The following is a 21,537-nucleotide window of genomic DNA, read 5'->3' on the forward strand; positions in this document are numbered from 1 at the left end:
CACATAGTAATGGGAAAGTTTTGTTACGATGAATTATTTATTTGAAGTGTTCTGTTGCAGAGGTTAATTTGTTAGTGATTCGCAAAAAAGTTTCACCAAATTAATATTATATTTCTTGATTATTTTGTCTCCGGCATTTTATTTAAGCACGTACAAATGACGTCATTTCCAAATTGCCTACTTTCAAATGAATGAAGACCTTCAGACACTATTGATACCAGTAGGTATCAATACTTTGGTGTCTATGCCAGTGGTATAGTTGGTATTCAAAAGTGATACTATGCAGATATCAACAGGGGTGCCCATCCCCGCCCCCCACAAGCTCAATGGCACAAAATCCCTCCCCCAAAAATTTTCCTAACTATCTTGTTTTAAAATCAGGCTAAACATAACACTTTTTATAGTCAATTTCCAGTTAAATTCACATAATTTTCTGGATTAATCAAAATAATATCAGAAAGAAATTCAAGAATTAGAGTTGCTTGAGGAAGATAAAGTTACAACGAATGTGAAAACGAACTGCATACGTTAATGACTGCAAATATAAGTACAAGCAATCTATAAATTTAGCTTCTCGCGAAGTTTTGACGTTTGCTCGGAACTTTTTTGAGTGTTGCGGCTACCAGATTCGTTCTATTTGCTGCCTGTCTCAGCGAAATTTTTTAGTTATGTAAAAATCCCAGTTAAGATATTGATAATATTAAATTTTTCAGGGTCATCCTGAGAGCAAAGCACTAAGAGGGAAGGTATGTGTTTTAGCAAATCCCACCTTTTCCCCTAATATATTTTAAAATAAAGAGATAGAGTGGATTCAGCTTCAGCTTTGGGAGAGAGTCTTTAATAGATCTAAGTGATAAGAACCCTGTTGATAAGTTTTATATAAACTCAGAGACAAAAGTTTCTTGGGAGTTTTCGCCCCTGGAAAATTTTCAAAATTAAAGTTTCAAATTACCTTCGATAATGTTAAGGTTGAGGAGAGGCTTGGTAGCTCTCCCGTGGAAATGTTTTGAAATTGAAGCACTAGAAATGCAATTGCAGATTGCTTCGATTATGTCTGGAAAACAGAGTTCAGTGGCTGTGGCCTTGAATTTTTTCAAAATTGTAGTTCTAAAAATGCAGTTTTAGGCCATCTTTAGTAATGTTAGAAAGAGTAAAGCTTTTGGGTCCTTCTTGCATCAACTTTTCAAAATTGAAACACAAAAAATACAGTTTTAGTCAATGTTTGATAATGTTAGCAGGGGGGGGGGGGACTTTTTTGAAATTGTAGTTCTAAAAACGCTTTTTTAGACAATATTTGGTAATGTTAGGCAGAGGAACTTGTGGACCCTCCCACAGCAATTTTTCAAAATTGAGACCTCTAAAAAACGCAATTGTGGATTGTCTTCAGTTATGTTTGAAAATTTTTTGAAATTAAACTATTTTAAATGTAATTGTAGGCAATCTTTGGCACCATAGATGGCAGTCAATGTTTCAAAACTGAAACTCCTAAAACCCAAGTTTAGCAGACCTTCAATGATGTTAGGATGGGGAGTTTTCGGAAACTCTCCCACAGAAATTGGTTCTAACGTAGTTTTTGACAGTCATCAGTAATGATTGGTCTCGATGGCCCTTTGCTGTAATTTTTCGAAATCTAAACTCCAGACAATGTTCAGTAAGGCTAGGGAGAAGGGAGTTCATGGGTCCTTCCTTGGAACTATTTTGAAATTGTAGGTCTATAAACTCAGTTTTAGACGATCTCTGGTAATGTTAAGCAGAGTTGAAGTTCCATGACTCTTCCACGGCAGTTGTTCGAAATCGAAACTTCAAAAACGCAGTTGTAGATTCTCTTCAATGTTCAATCGTGTTAAGGGAGGGAAGGATTTTTTGAGCTTTTATGTACTAAAAAAGCAATTGGCTGCCATATTTTGGCAGTTTATCGAAGTTGATGCTATAAAAACACAATTTTAGCTGACCTTCGATGATGTTATGAGGGGAGGGAAGGAGTTCTTGGAAGCCTTTCTCTGGACATGTTTCAGAATTTAAGCCCTAGAAACGAATTTTAAGACATTTTTTTAACTTGTATCTTTAAAAAGGCAGTTTTAGGGGATAATTTGGAATATTAATGAGATGAGAGGTTCAGAGGCCATTCACAGGCAGTTTTTTGAAATTGAGCTTCCAGAAACTCTACCATAGGTGATTTTCAATAATAGGATTGAAGAAATTCACGGCTCTTCCCCAGAAATTGTTTTGAAATTGAGCCTTAAAAAGGAAATTTATGAAGGTCTTTAATGATGATAAGGGAATGCTCTTCTGAAAGCTTTTCGAAATTGAAGTCCTAAACAGGCATACTGGTAACCACCAAATATTGGTCACACACTCATACACAAAACTTGATATTTCCGGAAATAGTCAAAATGATTCATCTATTAGCACACAAATTCGAGAATAGTCATGAATACTACACTTCTACGTGTTAGATATAGAAGGAAGTAAAAATGATTTGTGAAAAATAGTTATAATATAAGATCAAACTGCTGTACTTCCATCAGTGGAGTCAAACATTATTGAAAGTTTGGAAAAAATCATCTAACAGTAAATTTGAAAAAAAAAAAAAAACTGGCTTTTAAAAAATGATACAAAGCATAGGAGTAAAATGATATGAAAAATTCTACACAAGCTCAAACTTGTTTTTAAAGAAGATATATTATCTTTGGCCAGGCAATGGTTAAAAAATATATTATTTTAAAACTTTAAGATGAGTTCTTATTGATTTTTTTCACGTTAATGAATAAATGAAAGGCTGGAGCATAATGGTCAAGATTCTTACAAGAAAAAAAAAAAAGATTTAAAAAAGATTTTACTTTATCTATTTTTGACTCCCTCTTTTTCATTGCTATCATACATGTTCATTGTACAGATCTGTACTAGTTCCAGAAAAATTCATGACAAATTAAAATGAAATTAAACCTTCTGACCATTTTTTTGCAGCAGATTATTTGACACCATCTTGTCTTCATTGAAAAATTTCTTTTTTTTTAATGCTACTAAATTTTGGAAGGAATGCATCAAAAAAGTATTTTTCTTGCATCTTACTATTTCTTATTGGATTAATTTTTATATTTTTGCTTCCTCCAAAAAATTTCGTTTACAAAAAAAAAAAAAAAAAAATCCCCTCTAGAATTTTGATAACTCAACTTGCACCATAATCCCCTCCTGCAGGCACCCATGGATATGAATCCTATAAGTTGAGTACTGATAAATTAGTTCTTTCGATGTCTATTTGTTTCAAAGCCTTCTGTTTGAAATAAATTTTACTTTAGGGCACATCTAAGCAGAGATTAAAAGTAATTGCACTCAAATACATAAAGTATCTATTAATTTGATTTGTTTAGCTGTGGAAGGGATGTGCAATTGCTTTGTCTGTTGTAGTTTACAAGTTTTTATTACTTTAATTTGTGTTAGCTGAATTTTGTCTCTATATTGCTAATGCATTGCTAATGCATGTAAACATGTTTGGTATAGTACTGCACTAAACTAAACGCATAAAAATTTATGGAATGTTTAGTCTATACCCTAAAGACCGGATATTTCTTTATTCTCCAAGTACTAAAATTTATTCCTTTACAAATACTAATGTACTATTATTAACTTAAAAAAAACAGCACAATGCCCTCAGTTCCTTTTCTTTTTTAAGTCCTCTAATAATATTTATTAATGTATATACTACTTTTTCTGAATGTTGTTTTTAAGTAGTTTTTTTTTATACAGACAAAAATGATTGTCCTGAATGTGAAAGTGTTCTTCATGATCTTGAAGAAATTGATGATGAAGCTGACAAAAGTAACATTGCCTTTGTGAAAGTACGTGATGAAGTATTAGCACTTGAATTTGGAATTGAAAACTTACCAGCACTACTTTATTACCGTAAAAAGGTTCCTCTATTATACGATGGTAAGGTTTTTCAAAAACAGACTATGATGTAATTCCTTACACTATTGTGACAATATTGATGATTCAATTCAAACAAAAATGTGTGACAGTTTTCAATCGTTTTCCTATTATGATATGTCACTTGCTGGTACTGGGTCTACATTTCATAGGAACATTATGTCTTGAAACAACTATATGTGATGCACTTGAATTTGTAATTGATTACTTATCATCCTTACTTTATCACTGTATAAAGGTTTCTCTCTTGTAGGATTGTAAGTTCCTTCAAAATAAATTATTTGGAGCATACTGTAACCATACTAATGGTTTAGTGCACAAAAATTGTGTCGTAGCTTTTAACCATTTTTCAAATATGTGGTACTTGTTCGTACTAAGTATAAGAAAAGGGCATAGTTCAATGCTTCTGATATTATACAGCAGTTGTTTGTCAACTATTAATTTCTAGTTTACTTAAAACAAAGGATAATGTTTTCGCAGTATTAATCAGCCTTAATATAGTTCAAAAATATATATGGTATGTAAACTGTATGTCTTACATTTACCATTTTAAACGTTTTAAATGTTTTTTTTTTTTTTTTGGAACTTTTTGAAAAGGAAATATGCCAAAACCACCATTATTATTTTAAGAAACTGCAATTTGATTTCTTCTGCATTTTTCTCTGCTCAGCTATTTTGTTACTGTTTCACTCAAATGCAGCAACTTGATTTCATGACTTGATCCTGCTCAATCATTTTTTTGAATTTATTATTTTTATTTTATTTATTTATTTATTCATTTGTAGACAATTTGTGTTTCTACTTTAAATTAATTAATATTGTAAGTCTATTGAGTTTGCTTAGAATGTTGAAAGCGAAGGCGTTACTTAAAATGAAAGTAATTCATTTTTAATGTTAAATGAGGATATACAGTAAAACCCCTCTAGGGTGGATACTAACAGGGCAAAATTTTTTGTCCCTAACAAAGGAATATCCGCAGGAGAGGGATTTTACAATTTTATTTATTTACATTACATTATTTATTTTTTACTCTCAACATAGATACCTTTACAGAACGCACTTTAACGTCTCCATAACTTTTTGGCTTACTAGTTTTTTTATATTTAACAATCAATGCTTTTTTTTATCAAGTTACCTTTCATCAAGTTGCGTTTCTGAACAGTTCTTGATGCACTAGCAAATGCAAAAGTTCAGAGTCGTCACTGTCAAAAAATTCCATGCGGACAAATCCTTTTTTTGAATCTTACACAATGAAATCAACTTGCTATTGTTTCAGTTTCACTCTCCTCCAAGAGTACTTTACACAGCTGATCACATCCAAAGCATCAACAGTTTTCAGCTATTTATCTACTAGTTTTAGCGTTTTACGTCTCATTGTTCAAATGCTTCAAATTTAGCAATCTGATAAAATTTAAAGACATTATTTCAGCATCTATGGTTTAGGGGTTGAAATGTTGAAGTTATGTTTGATAATAAGAAGATGATGTCTGTATTGTCTAAATGAATGTATCTAAAATGGGAAGTTGCATTGGTCTATAAAGAAAACAACATGCCTCTTTTCTGCAGCAAAATTGTTATCCAAAATCACAAGCCAATCTGACATAATACTGTTTGGCTGATTGTCAACATGGCTCTTTAATTTGGATACCAGTCAACTGGTGAATGCTTCAAATCCAGACTTTTAAAGCACTAGAGTCTGGTTTCTTTTCAAATGACAACAGGTTTCAATTTCGTGCTATTCACGCTGCTCAATAAAAAAATAATAATAATAATAATAATAATAAAAAAACTTAACCCATTTTAGAAAAATTCTCACTAGAGCAGCTTTCTATCCATTAAGACTGAGTCTTATCCAGCAGAGCTCTGTAAAACAAGTGGCTCCTATCAACTTAATAAATTCAGCAAACGTTTCAATGTTGAATTATTTTTTTCTCGAAACTTATTTTTTATTGCTGAAATTATTTGTTTGCAAAAAAAAAAGAATTATTCATGTAAATGGCATCCAGAATAGTGTCTGTGTCCGTATTTGAGGGTGTTTGTACTACAGAGGTTTCTAATGCATTACATTTAATGCCTTACTGTCAGGGAATTAAATACTGTTTGCATAAAAGGGGTGTCCATATTTGAGAGGTGCTCGTTAGGAGAGGTTTTACTGTATTTACTGGAAGTCCAATGAATATATTTTGCATTTAAATTTGTCACCAATATTTTTGAGACTTCATAAACAAGAACTCATAACTTAAAGGATGTTCTTATAAAGAGGTTAGTGTTTCACTCAAATACAGCAACTTAATTCCATAAATTTATTCTGTTCATTCATTTTTTGAAATTTATTATTTTTATTTATTTTATTTTTTTGTTTTGTTGGCACTTCATGTTTCAACTTTCAATTGATTAATATTGTTAGTCCACCAGAGTTTGCTTTGAATATTGAAGTTAGTTATTCAAAATGAAAGTAATTCACATTTTCAACATGAATTGTATAAATGAAGATACATAGTAACGACACCAGTAACAGACATGCTTAATGCATCTCTCTTAGGTTAACTAGATTTTCCAAGCCTTTTAATGTGTTTAGACTTCTAAAACTATTTTTCTCTCATGCAACTACATCTCATCCAAAGTTTAGTTGCTTCTTTATCCTCTGAAGTAGTTAATTCTATTTTTATTTGCTCAATTTCGAAAATAAAGGTCCAACCGCCAGTAAAGGACACCAAATATTCTGATGGTACACAGTAACAGATAAGATATGGAAAGGATGAGTAATGGACAGAATTTTCCTTTTCTCTTCAAAATGCGCAAAAGTTCTTTATTTTTAGATCTAAAACCTTATTAATTTTAAATGAACACAAAACACTGGCAGACCTTGTGGTGATTGTTCATAACCTTCCAACACTGCCTTGTAAATACCAACTGGCTCATAAATTTCACTCAGATAACACTTGATGATTGCACCGTATTCATGGGTCACAGCAATATCAGTTTTATCGTCAATGTAGACGTTACTCCATTTATCGGAAACTCAATGAATATATTTTGCTTTTAAATTTGTTAACAATACTTTTGAGACTTTATAAATAAGAACTGTTAACTTAAATGATGCTGTTATAAAGTGGATAATTTCATCAACAAGATGTTAATTCATAATTCTGGCTTAGAGTGCTAATTATATTGTAAGAAATAATTTTCCTCATATCATTTTTAGAAGTAGTTATATAAATGAGTTCCGTTTTGGAACTTCATTCAATATTCTAAAAACTGTTTCAATTACTACTACTTATACCTTTGAGCTTAATGTGGAAATTAATAAGCTTTGAATTCATGAAAAAAAAATGATTTTTGGTTTTTGAAAAAGAAAATCAAAAAATAAATGACTGATTTCTAGTAATTTCTCATGAAATATGTTCCATAAGTGGCTAGATTATGTTTAAAGGTAATTTTTGGTATGTTTGAAATTACTTTATATTTGTCTTAAAAGTTCCAAGCGGAATGCAGTATGTACATGTTCAACGTTGTTAATTATTTGGTCAACAGGCAATGCAAACCATACAAAGGAATCCATCAAAACTAGGGGTTAAGACAGTTCTTTGATTTTTTTTTAAATAAAGTATTTAATTGCATGATTTGTCCCGAAATAGGAATTATGATTCTGGTGTGTAAAGGTAAAGCTCAATATCTTCAGAAACATATTTTGGATTCCATGCTAAGAATAGGGAAATGCTAGAATGTGACCTTTTTTTCATGCTTTATTTTCAGTGAAAAAAAAATAAGCAAGCTTGTACAAAACAGGTTAAATGCAATAGATGACAAAAATGCACAAAAAAAAGAAGAAATGAAAATTTTTTGCACAGATGCTGTGCTCTTACCTTCCCACAGCAGAATTTATCATATCTATGCATCTTTCAATAGTTTTACTCTCTTTAATGAAAAAATGTTTATCTTGATTTTCAAAAAAAATATTATGCAATTTTTTGAAGCAAAAATAATTGATGTTTTTAGCAATGCAATCCACAAGTAAAATTAGAATTGAATGAGAAATTTTGCATTGACAACGAATTGATATATAAATTTTTAAGCTTTTGTTCCTTTTCGTATTTCTAAATACTGTGAGTTAGAGTTTTGCATAAGTGATCTTTCTGAAATAACTCCTTATTTTAAACAATTTTATGAATTCCTAACAAATACAGTATTCAAGCTAAGGGAATTTGATAAAATATAGTAAGAAAATTTTTTTGTTTTCACTGTGTATAAAATTAGAAACTAAAATAAAATATTTTGTTATTCTCTGTAAAACACATATGTGGTCATACTTTAAGTAACATTCATGAAGAAAAGCTTGCATTTTACTGATTTGAAGCTAAATGCTCTTTAGTTATTTTCCGTTGAAATAAAATATTTTTATACCCTACGCTACCTTTATTTTGAAAAACTTGTACCTAACCAGCATGATGGTATTCTTTTGTTGTTCTGCATTAAAATTAAGTATGTTCATATATTAGGCAACCTTCATGATGAAAAACTTGTGCTCAACTGGCTCGAAGCACATAAAGATCTAGATGCAGACATAATCGAAGATATTTCAAGTAACATCTTATCAACACTCATAGAAAACTCTACTTTCTTAGCTGTCTTGTTTTGTAAGTACATATTTCCATTTTCACATGTATTTATTGATCATATAATGCTGATCATAGTTACCTACAAAATACAACTTTAATATTAATCCTAATATCAACTTTAAAAGTGCCAAAATATATCCCAGTAACAAATTTCAGTGAAAGAAGGCATAAGTCTAAACATAAGACAATTGAATTGAAATTAAGCTTAAAAGATTAAAGAATAAAAATAATAATATTGAAATAATTAATATTTACAATGTTATGAACACTTTGCAAAGCGTGTTCACCAAAGACTCATAATTATTATGTTTTCAAAGCATTGTAAATTTTGATTTAAAATTTTTTTATGCATGAAAACATTTACTGAGGTGATGGGAAAGAAGTTATGGGTGAAATCAAAAATTAAAAATTTTTTTTCCTACTGTGTATTGTGAGAAACTTTGAAAATTGACTATATTGAATTGAAGATTCATCATAGCAGCAAATCCTGTTTTCAGTTTTAGTATCCAAAAAAATTACATAATTTCTCCAAATCTGAAAAAGATTCTCTGAAAAAAAAAAAGTAAATAGTTAAGCTCTTTATTAATGTTCCCTAATATAGCACTTCTGTTCAAAACAACCATTCTGAAAATGCTTAAACTGAAGATGTACACGACCAATTTTAAAGTTTGTTGAGACAAATTTTAAAGTTAAATTGAGAATGAAAATATAGTTGTTATTTATGATACCCTTTTTTACTTTTGATATAATCTACTTTACCCTCATTTTTACAGAATTTTACTGTCTGTGATTAACATTCTTTATGCAATTATATTGCAGCACCTCTTGTAGAAGTTGGTTTGCAGCGCCAGCAGAGTACAACTCAACTCGACTCCCCAGTGCCGATGTTGACGGTTTGAAAAGCCTGCACGCAGCAATTGGCAGCTAGTCATTTTTCTCTTGACTTGTCATGCTGCGGTAGTTTTACCTTTGAATGTCTTTTACCTGTTTTTAGTTCTTTACAATGCTCGTACTTGTTTAGTGTTTTAGAGATATTAAATTGGTTCTTGTTAAACGAGTGCTATATACTTCTTTTTCTGACTCTGCATTTGGTGACCCGGATTGGTGAATGAGGTTGCTTTGGAAGTGCGTGTCTGAACTTTGCCATCATTGAAGCCATGTGCCCGCTAATTATTGTTTTGAAGCTACTGTGCTTCCTCTTTGCCTGGCATTAAGTTTGCTAGCTGTTTTATTTTCGAATTTGGACTGAAATATGCAAGAAGCGGACGGCGAGTCTGTGCAGGTCTCCCGTATTGCTCTGCGACTTCTGCCACTATGGAAGTCTAATATTAGACTTTGGATAGCTCAGTGGGACAACGCATTTACTCTAAGTGAAATTACTGCTGACAGAACGAAATATGCTGCATTGGTCGCAAATATAGATTCAGAGCCTGAAAAAGGAGTATATAGCATTTGTTTAACAAAAACCAATTTAATATCCTTAAAACACTAAACAAGTACGAGCATTGTAAAGAACTAAAAACAAGTAAAAGACATTCTAAGGTAAAACCACAGCATGACAAGTCAAAAGAAAAATGACTAGCTGCCGACTGCCATGTGCAGACTTTTTAAACCGTCAACACCGGCACTGGCGAGTCGAGTTGAGTTGTACTCTGCTGGCGCTGCAAACCAACTTCTACAAGAGGCGCTGCAATATATAGCATATATGTTCAGTATAAGTTCCAGTCCTCACTATAAATATTAATCATATGAATACTTTTATTATTGTTGAAACCTTATAGTGCAAGTTTTAATTTTTTGTAGATGACAAAAATGATGAAAAATGCCAAGAGGTACTTCTGGAGTTGGAAGCCATTGATGATGACACGAGCAAAAATGGAATACCATTTGTAAAAATTTCAGATTTGGAAGCTGCTAGTGAATATGGAATAGTTGAACTTCCAGCTTTAGTTTACTTTGAGAAGAAGATACCTAATTTTTTCCAAGGTTTGAAATTTTCTTTCATTTTGTTAAGGTCTTCAGTTTAAAATGAGTATCAACTTTGAAATTTCAAATACCAACCCCTCTTTTTTATCATGGAATCATAATCAGCATTCAAATTTGTGTACCAATTTTCATGTTACTTTGTTTAGCTATTACTTTATATGAAACTAAGAAAATTCACCATATATTGTTGAAATGTTTTTTGATATTTTTGTAAATAATGTCTTTACTCTCATAGTTATGTGACTTTGTTTTTCTTTCCTTTTATTCTTTTTTTTTTTTTTTTTTTTGTAATATAAAACTAGGAACCAACCCAACAATAAGAACAATTTTTACCTGGTTCAAAATATCAATTTAATTTTTGTTATGCACTGTGAGTTATATTTGAAAAAAATTTAACCTGAAACTATGTTATATTTCAAGGAACATTAATCTTGAGTAGCTTTTAAGTGGAAATTCAAACTTTTTTGCTTAAAAAATATTCAATAGCTTCTTGCCATGCCTGCAAACATAGCAAACTGATGCACCAAAAAGTGGAGGGTAAAAGGCAGTGAGTACCTCTAAAGTTTTTTTTCTTTATTGGAATTTTAGTATTGTTATTGATTAAATGACCATCTCCAAAAAAAATCCAGATGCAACCACAAAAAATATGGACAAATGGTTACAGTGAACTCCCTCCTTCCAACTCAAAGCTCCTTTTTAATTTGATATGAAATAATTACATGAGGAAAATATTAAACATTTATTTATTAAGTCAATTCTTCCTTCTTTTTACACCTGAAGCTATCAGTTTTATTATTTTTCGATTGATTCTTAATTTTAAACTCAGAAGAGTGGAGGTAAAAAGGAGGAAAGGAGTCAAAGTCCCTTTACTTTTGAAAGTAAGGGGACAGCTGCCCCCCTTTGTCCCCTCGTACAGGCGGCCTATGCTTACAAATACATTTTGCTGCTCTTTTAAAGGTCTTATAACATGATTGAACACATAAAATTCTGTATTTTTAGTTAAGTAAGAAATTTGAACAAAAGCATTCTTTTTTAAGGAGTTGCTTAAAACTTTCATTTTATGATGAATAGTATTTTTTCTTTAGAAAACACCTTATCATTTCTTTTTTAATCTAAATCTAAACAATAATGGTAAAAATTTCATGAATATGCTGTTCTAATGGTCAGAATACAATTGAATTCAGTACTTAAACTGATTCTAGCACTAAAGTCACTTTTGTTGTCAAAAATTGGAAATCCTATTCCGAAATCAATGTTAGTATTCATTTTAATATGTTTACTGCTGCTTATTAGTTTTATTTCAATAACTTACAGGAAGACTTTAATCTATGGTGACTGCAATCTTGTTTGTTTTTCTAGTGTGCATAGTGAGAGTAATTTTGAATGTTCTTTGTTTTTCTCTCCCCTGGACTGTACCTAATATTGTTTGAAAATATGCGTTTTATTTTGGCTTCAATTGGAATCTGTCTACATGATGTTATAAAACTAATTGTGACTTTTTTCTAGGGGATTTGCATAATGAAGAACAGGTTTTGCAGTATTTAATTCATCAAAAGGAATCAGATGAAATCGAAGATGTGACAAATAAAGTTCTAGCGCAGATGATTAAAACATCTGACTGTTTAGCAGTACTATTTTGTAAGTATTTATATGATTTTGTCTAATTGCATCAAATGTATCATAAAATTGTCAGAGTTAATCACTTTATACCTATATACAGTGCTGCAGTTGGGGGCAAAATGCAGAAAGACCCTGTTCCCTAAAATATTTGCTTTGTTTTTTTGTTTATTTAAATTACAAAACTATTGCAAATGAAAAGTTAATTGTTTTAAAACCACCTTTTCTTTTGGTGAGTTGGGAGGAGGAGGGCTCACCAAAAGACCTCAAACCTCAGCCAACTGAAGTTCACCCAATTATTTTTTCCATCTACAGCACTGCTTATATACACTATTAATGAAGATTTTAAGGATGATTTGACATTTATTTTCTGTAGATGATAGTGGTAGCAATACTAGTAAAGCCATCTTAGAAGACTTAGAAGGAATTGATGATGATTGTGATCGGAACAATGTCCCTTTTGTAAAAATTGATGACAGCCAGTTGGAATCATTATATGGCATAAAACATCCACCTGCACTAGCATTTTATAAGAAGCAAGTTCCAAAGTTTTATGATGGTGTGTATCAAATTAAATCTCTTGATAATGCTTTCATTTTCTCTTGTTTGATCCTGTTGTAACAAATAAATATCACTTAAGATTATTTGTACAAAAATAAGTCTTTGAAATCCATCAATCAAACCTAAACAATGTATTTCATGAACCAGTGATTCCAGTGTGGGGGTATAATGTAGTAGGCAGTTATTTGATATAATTATTTCTGATTTCACCTTTGAAATCAGTTGCTGAAAATTAACCATTATGTGGTACCTGGAATGGTAGAACTATCATATTAGACAACCTAATACATCAACACTAAACATACACCAGTATAGTTGAAAGTGCCCAATCATTTGTGTGCAAGATTGTAAATTAAAGTGCTTTGAAACCCTTCGTGGTGTAGAATAAGAACTTGTTTTTTTTTTTTGATGAACATAACAGGTTGGGAGATAACCTAGTATAAACAGATTTTCTTGTGCTCATCATTATCTTTTTCAAATAAAACATTTAAAATATGCTTTTATTCCCTAGATTATACATATTTTAAACTGCAAAAAAAGTATCATTTTGGGGGGTAAAAGCAGATGCTTGGCTAAAATTGCTGAAATTAACAAAAGCTCAGAAACTAACACATTAACAGAGGCTGACATTAGTCTGTAAATTTTCAAATTCAGAAAAGTTGCTTTATGCATGACTTTCAAGTTACATTATTCAAGCCTATTAACTTTTTCATACCCTAGGAAACAGATTTGTTGCTTTATTTCCCTTAAAAAGTGTAATGTTTCAACCAATTGCCTTTTTGTTATATTTTTAATTATTTAGTGACTTTGGATGGAAAATGTTTGTTGGATATTATATAAATCAAAAAAGGCTCAGTTTTGTATGTCCAAACATAAAACTTCAAATGTTTTGACATTATGTGTTCTTTTTATAGCAAGATCTGTCATTCTATTTATCCATATGTTTGTTTACTTTAAATTTTTGATTTAATTTACTCTTCTGCACCATATATCTCAGTCAGACAGATCTCCATATGTTTTTGAAAAAAAGGACAAGGGTTATATATTCAGCACACATTATGTTTAAAAAATAAAATACATATGCATACATTAAAGTAGATTGCATGGTTCAAACCTGGAGTTTTGTTCCTCCTGCTCTTCCTTGAAATGACAGACCTTTGTTCTCTGTTCATACCTTTATTAAGACCTGCACTGAGTACACTACTGTAAAGTAACAAGCTTGCTATAAACAGCTCAATTAGAAGTTTGTAGATGTATAGCAATGCAATAGTCAGAGTCTTAAGAACAGCACTGTAAGTTGCTATAAAACTCTCTTGCATGCTTAAAATTTCAATACAAAATGAAGTTCTAATTTATTCCAAATAATTTTTCAGAAAGAACATAAAAAGTGTCTTGAAGAGTTTCAAGATAATTTTTGTTGTTTTGCAGCTGCTAACTCTTTCCACAAAAATGCATCTTAAATGAAGAAAAGAGCACATGTGTTTTTACTTTTTAGAGTGAAATAAAAACTTTGTTAGTAGCTCGCTCTTCGAGAAGTTTATTTATTTATTTTTTGAGTTAACTTATATATATATATATATATATATATATATATATATATATATATATATATATATATATATATATATATATATATATATATGTATGTGTGTGTGTGTGTGTGTGTGTGTGTGTGTGTGTGTGTGTGTACCTAACAAAACTCATGTTGTGAAATCAATACCTGGAATGATGTCTGATAATGCTTTCTCGTGATTAACATTTTAGTTGTTATTTTCAGGTGATTTATCAAATGAAGAAAATGTCTTGCGATGGTTGTTAGAGCAAATGTCATCTGAAGAAATTGAGGATGTGTCAACTCCTGTATTGCAGCAAATGATTAAAAACACAGAATACCTGAGTGTACTATTTTGTAAGTCAAGTTTTCATGAACGGAAAATTTACTGGTTAAATAGATCAAAATGTCTTCTACAGTTTTTTATTACCAAAACTCCACATGAGTGCTTGATCCTTGCAGTGAATTTCTTATTCAATATTTGTTTTCCTGTAAAAAAAAATTAAATCTTCAGACATAATTCTTACTCAAAAATATACTTTATTTCCATTTAGAAAAGAGATGACTGCTTAAATAAAATTTATTATCAGCATGATTTACCCTCTAGCTGCTAACTTATTTAAATATTAAAATTCAATACAATCATTGCTTTTTCTTTTAGCCTTTAAAAAGTTAATTTTTTACACATTGCTAAATTTTGCACTGTAATTCTATTTAGGATTTACACTTTTTGAAAGTATCTTAGATGTTCTAATTTTTCAGAAGGAGCATTGGAAAGCTTGTTGGAATTTGGATATGTTGAGGAATTGTATTTTTAATCCAATTTATGTTGTACAATCAAAAGTTATACTCTTACCAAAAATGAAAAATTATTGATCTTTTAATATACTTTTATTTTCAGACGATAAAAGTGAAAAATCTGCTAAAGTTATTAAAGAGTTGGAGAATATCGATGATGAAGCTGATCAAAGAAATCTCCCTTTTGTAAAAATTGCAGATGACGAACTAGCAAAGTACTATGGCATTGATGATGAGCTGCCAATTCTAGTTTATTTTGAAGGTGAAATCCCAAGCATATATAGAGGTAATATTAGTGAAGCATGAAGCATTTAAAATGTACTTTTTGATAAATACGAGGGCAAATCAAAAAGTTTTTGCAAATATTTTGTTTTCCAGCTAAAATATGGCTGTGAATACAAAGTAAACATATACATTCCCAGGAATGACCATCCCTTGAACCATACCAGCCGTATCTGCCTTTTGCTCTGATGAGCGGAGCTACTATCAGTCATTTAAGATGACAGCTGTTCTTTAGACGTCCACTGCTTATGAGCAGCGAAGTGTTATTCATTTTGTATGGAGCAAGGGACAAAAGCCCATAGAAATTCACAGGGAAATGCACCTGCAATCCAGACCTTGCCCCTTGTGATTTTTACGATTTCGGTCCACTGAAGAAGTTTCTGGTAGGACAGAAGCCAAAGACGCGGTCTGAGGGGGATTCCACAGGCAGCCGGAAGAATTCTACCACAAGGGGATCTCTAATTTAGTGCTGCGTTGGGACAAATGTCTGAACCAGTGTTGTGACTATGTGGAAAAATAATGTAAGGTACGTAGTAAACTACGTATATATGCAAATACCTGTATGTACCTGTTTTTGGTGAATAAAAAGTAGGCTCAAAGATTTCTTGATTTGCCCTCGTAGTTGAAAGCCTGAAAAGTGCTCCAGCTCTAAAGAATAATTTCCCTTAAATATTTAGTAATCTCAAAAAATCAATCAAAGTTTTCTTTCAAAACTTAAAGAGAATATTGCTGTTTTGTTTAGAGTAAAAACTTTCAAATGTTTTAAATGAACTACTTAGATAATGTATGAAAAAAATATTTTAAAACTTCAATTGATATTTTTAATTACATTAACATTTTAATTAACATTTAAGCCAATTGGAAACCATAATCAGAAAATTACTTCACTTCCTAAAATTAAGTGTAATGTTTTATTTTCTGAGGTGTCTTAATTAAAACTAGATGTGGTTAAAATATGAGTGTTACAGTAAGTAAGCTACATTACTGTTTCAAAGAATAAGGATAAGGACAAAATACATATTTAGTAATGATTTGCAAGCATTAAAGCAACTTCAGGTGATCAACCTGCATAATACGGCATTTATAATTCTTGAAAATCAAAGTGACTGCCTGTGAGGCGTGTGAAGACGTTTTTCTTATCTTTTGTTTAATCATGTTTTTTACATGTCCCTTAAGAATCATCTAAGTACAGTCAATTCACGTTAACTCAAAGTCCAATAACTCGACTCTATTACTATAACTCAAAGTTTTTATCAAGTCCGGATCCCTTTGTCTTTGATTCCTCGCTAATTATTTTCGAAGTTAACTTCCTTTAACTGGAAGTTTTTTCAAAGACGACTCCAAATTTATTTCGAAAGAACAAAAAAAAAAAAAAGGAAGAAGCAAGTGACTATGAGTGGAAAATTAATTCACCTTCACTTACAATTCCTGCACAATAGACCTCTAAAGCAAGACGAGCACCAAGCCAATGTGCGATAAAGGAGTTACACATGCGGAAATGAGTTAGCTTATTTTCTTTTGTTGTACTGTACTTTTCACACTTTGACATGTTGCTGGACTACGAATTGCTTTTAAGCTGTCAAGTCATTTGATTGTACCTTTATTCAAAGGCTGACCTAAGTTAAGCTGCATTCACCTTCATTTTTTAGTTCAGTCATTTGCTGATAAGTTCCTGAGAGACAGACTGAGCTCTATTAAAGATGTCTAAGCAAGTACTCTGTCAGTTATATTAAAAGAAAAAGAGAAACTTCTAAAGCGGTAGAATCCATGAACCCTAATTTGAAACAAATGAAAATGTGTACCTTTCCTGAAGTAGAATCAGCTCCATTCAAGAGGTTCCAGCAGTATCAAAATCAAAACCATGCTTTTGAATTTTTTCTCTCAATATTTTTGATTAAATTGTGCATATTGTGCTTAAAACTTTTAAGTTCTGTAATTTTGTCTGTTATATGTATATATTAATTAAAATATTCGATGGTTTTTAATAATGTCAAAACTAGCGGTAAGTCAAACTTCCGATAAGTTGAAGTTTTTAGTCGGTCCCATTAGATTCGAGTCATCGCGAATTGACTGTATACAAAATATGTTATAACTTCAATTGTAACCTAAACATGATATTTTTTAAAAACTGGATTTTCTTACAAAAGCTTTTTCTTTGAACTATTCTTTTGTTATTGTGTAAATTTTATTTATTTATTAAGGATATTTGTTGCAGGCGATTTGACAAATGAAGAAGAAGTTCTTGATTATCTGGTGAAACAAATGGAATCTGATGAAATTGAAGAAGTGACTGACCGGCTTTTGGAAATAATGATCAACAAACATAATCTCCTTGCAGTTCTTTTTTGTATGTATGATAAGACATTCCTGAGTTTTATTGTTTTCCTTAGTTTTTAATTTCAGTCAAAATAACTTTTTTTTTCTATTCAAATATACAGGATGTTCGATTTTAACCTGCAAGACCTTTATTTTCACAACTGTTAGCCCTAAATGTATACTTCAAACTGCAAAAATGTTCAAAATCAGCTGTAGAGTTAAGATATTGAAAGTTTGAAGCAAGAATAACCTGAAAGACCTTTATTTTCACAACTGTTAGCCCTAAATGTATACTTCAAACTGCAAAAATGTTCAAAATCAGCTGCAGAGTTAAGATATTGAAAGTTTGAAGCAAGAATAAAAATGAGTCAAAAATAGAAAATTTAACTTTTTGTATGGGCCCTAGGTTCCCTAAGTAATATTCCCATTGAGAAATAATCTCCATTGAAAACTATTACTAACACAAACAACTTGACATTAATGGGACCAAAACTCAAGGAGATATTCCAGTTCAAAGTTTAAAGGGAACATACAGAAGATAAGATTGGAACTTATCGCCCTTTCAGAAGAATGACAGGTCATCAAAGTAAGAAGAACAAGGTATTTATAATTTTCATTGCTATTCAGAAGTACCTCGAACAATTTGAAAAACCGCACTCTATGCACACATATAATTTTAAACCCCTGTTAACCGCTATATTTCCCCCCAAAAGGTGTTATTGACAACGAGTGAAAAGTGGTGTAAGTCGCAAAACGATGTGCTACATATCTCGGTGAATATTGGTCGTACTAATTTCAAACTTTTTGTGTTGGAATTATTTTTCAATGGAAAATAATTCCCTAAATATAAGCAGGGGTGGGCACTCCTGTAAGTGTAAGCCCCCCCCCCCCCCCAAATGTCGTAAAGACCCCCCAAAAGCAAGAGCTTCATATCAAAAAGTAAAAAATACCCCTCAAAACACCCCCCTAAAAATTTCAATGGCACAGTCTGCACAATGACCCCTCCTTTCGTGGGCACCCTGATATAAGTTAGGGGACCTGGGGCCCCTATAAAACGATAAATTTTGTATTTTTTGACATTTTTATTTCCGCTTCAAACTTTCAATATCTTCACTCCGCATCTGATTTTGAACATTTTTGCAATTAGAAGTATACATCTTGGACTAACGGTTGTGGAAATAAAGGTCTTGCATGTTAAAACGGAGCAACCTGCATATATATATATATATATATATATATATATATATATATATATATATATATATATATATATATATATATATATATATGTAGTTAATAATTATAATAAAAGTGAAAAATATTGAAAAGACCACACCAAAAGCCTATAGATGCACAATGCAATAAAACTAAAAAGCCAAGTAAATATAAAATATGCTAGCCAAATACCAAATATTAAACAAATTATATAAAAAATAATGATGATAAAAAGGAAAATTGCAAATAGCTATTTAATAGGAAAAGACAAAGTATGAATCCAGAACTCATCAGCCGTTGAGGATTCAATAAATATGGTCAAAAGACCAAAGAATTTAACTATGAACTAAAAGAGAATGTTTAAGCTCCAGTACATGCAATATATAGTCACATTGGACAAATGCACCACATGTTAAACTACAAACAATAAACAAGAGCACAAATCTAAAACTAAAAGCAGGGGGTTTCGCCTTGACTAATTAGGAAAACAAGTTCTGATAATTAGCCATCCACAGGACAGTACCTGCCAATAACAAAATTATCTTACCTTGAGATCCATTTATAATAAACCCAATCCAATGCTCAACTTGACAGAATTCATTCCAGTTATCAATGTAAAATTACAAAACAAATCCATATCCAAAGAGATCAATCCATAAGCATGCCAGTCGTCCGTTTCCCACTTGTAAAATTCGTCCTCCCCAGCGATCCACAAAAAATGGGTTGTAACGGTTGTATTATATATTTACACAGTTAAACGGTTTCAAAAGAAGCGAAATGTTCATTGAAGGCAAATGTTATCTTAAGCAAATGTTTTCAACCATATTTTTAGGGAAGTTATTATTAAAAAGTATATTTTTGAGTACAGAAATTTCTTGATTAAATGTGGAAATGTTATTGCAAATTCTTTTTATTCTGATAGCTTGCGAAACAATGATGCCAATTAAAACCTTTTTACTTAAGCAGGAGGAAAAATCTTGTAAGCTGTTAACTGTGAAATTAAATTCACGTCTTTTATCATAGATTGTAGTGTAACAATTTGATTCAATTTGTATGTTAATATACAGGAAATTGAAGTTATTTTGATTAAAACTAGTCTTTTTGAGCGTTAATGAATTATGATAAATAGTTTTGCTAAGTTCAGAAAAATTTATACACAATAGGTCATCGATGTATCTGCAACAAAGAGGTGCAGAAGAAGAATTAACAACTAAAAATATTCTCTCATATTATAAAAGAAAAAGGTTGGCTAATGTAGAGCTAAAATTAGCTCCCATTGCAATGCCATTAATCTGAAGAAAACATGAATTACCATTTTTGAAAAAATTATTCAAAATACGAAATTTAAATTAAAATATAATTAAAATTAAAGCATTTCATTAAAATCAAGGGAGTCCTTAACCGAATGAAAAAGTTCTGAAAGAGAGGATATTTATGTTTTAGAAACGAAGAAGGGACACCTCTGTTTAAAGGACAAATTGTCTGGTCCCATTAGTGTCCCTCACTGAGAGGTTCTACTGTATATATATATATATATATATATATATATATATATATATATATATATATATATATATATATATATATATATATATATATATAATGTGTATATATATATATACATACACTGGTGTCCAAAAGTTAAGTATAATTGCTATTTATGTGAGTAATAAGAGAAATATACATCGAAATAGGGGGAAAGGTGATATGTGAGTGGCAACATGGTTACAAAATAAGGAAACTACTCAAAAAAACGGTAATATTTACTTTTATCATCCCAAAAAATAGTTTAAATGAAAATTAGGCATATGAGGAGTTGACTCTTTGCACAAAAATTTTTCTTTAAAAGATGATGCTGAAGTTCAATAGTGTGTATGGCCACCTCTGACTCCCAGGCACGCTGCACAATGATTACTCATACTTTCTATGAGGTGGTGGATGAGTTGTGGGCTTAAACAGTTCCAAGCATGCTGGAGAGCTCTTTTTAGCTCCGGAGCGGAGCATGGCAGGAGTGAACGGGCTGCAAGTTGTCTCCCGAGCCTATCCCAGGCATGCTCGATAGGGTTCAGATCAGGGGAGTTCGCAGGCCACGTCATTCGCTGTATATTTTCTGATTCGAGGAAGTCATCGACCACAGCCGTTCGGTGACATGGCTTGTTATCGTCCATGAATATGAACTCAGGACCAACAGCACCTCGAAACAAGCAAACATAAGGCTCAAGAACCTCGTCTCTGTATCTTTGACCAGTGACTGAGCCTGTCTCAAAAATATGGAAGTCGGTGCGGCCATCCAACATAATGCCCGCCCACACCATTACTCCTGCTGGCACAAAGTGACGTCTTTCTCTTATGTTTTGCGGTTGGAAACGAGTCCCCTTTTCTCTCCAGATTGTTACCTGATGAGAATCACTCTGTAGAGTAAAGCGGGACTCATCACTGAACATCACATTAGCCCACTGTCCCAGACTCCAATGCCGATGTTGCAAGCTCCAGTTTAAACGAGCGCGTTTATGCGCTGATGTGAGAGGAATGCAAACTGCTGGTCTTCTGGCATACAGACTGACATGATTGAGTCTCCTGTAAACAGTTTGCCTCGAAATTGTTATTCCTGTGACGGCACTGAGCGCCGAACCCAGTTCTTTGGCACAGCTGTCCCTATGACGT

At 31.6% G+C, this 21,537-nt stretch overlaps 1 protein-coding gene across 1 annotated transcript in view; it reads left to right on the forward strand.

The window, feature by feature from the left end:
• LOC129219267 (uncharacterized) overlaps positions 1–21,537 on the forward strand; it is a 132,542-nt gene that overhangs the window by 48,866 nt on the left and 62,139 nt on the right. The window contains 8 exon segments of the mRNA XM_054853597.1: positions 3,748–3,930; positions 8,427–8,564; positions 10,350–10,532; positions 12,039–12,170; positions 12,526–12,708; positions 14,488–14,619; positions 15,164–15,346; positions 17,558–17,689. Coding sequence (XP_054709572.1) covers positions 3,748–3,930; positions 8,427–8,564; positions 10,350–10,532; positions 12,039–12,170; positions 12,526–12,708; positions 14,488–14,619; positions 15,164–15,346; positions 17,558–17,689 — 1,266 coding nt within the window.

This window comes from Uloborus diversus, chromosome 3 (genome assembly GCF_026930045.1).
Source record: "Uloborus diversus isolate 005 chromosome 3, Udiv.v.3.1, whole genome shotgun sequence".
Lineage (NCBI taxonomy): Eukaryota > Metazoa > Arthropoda > Arachnida > Araneae > Uloboridae > Uloborus > Uloborus diversus.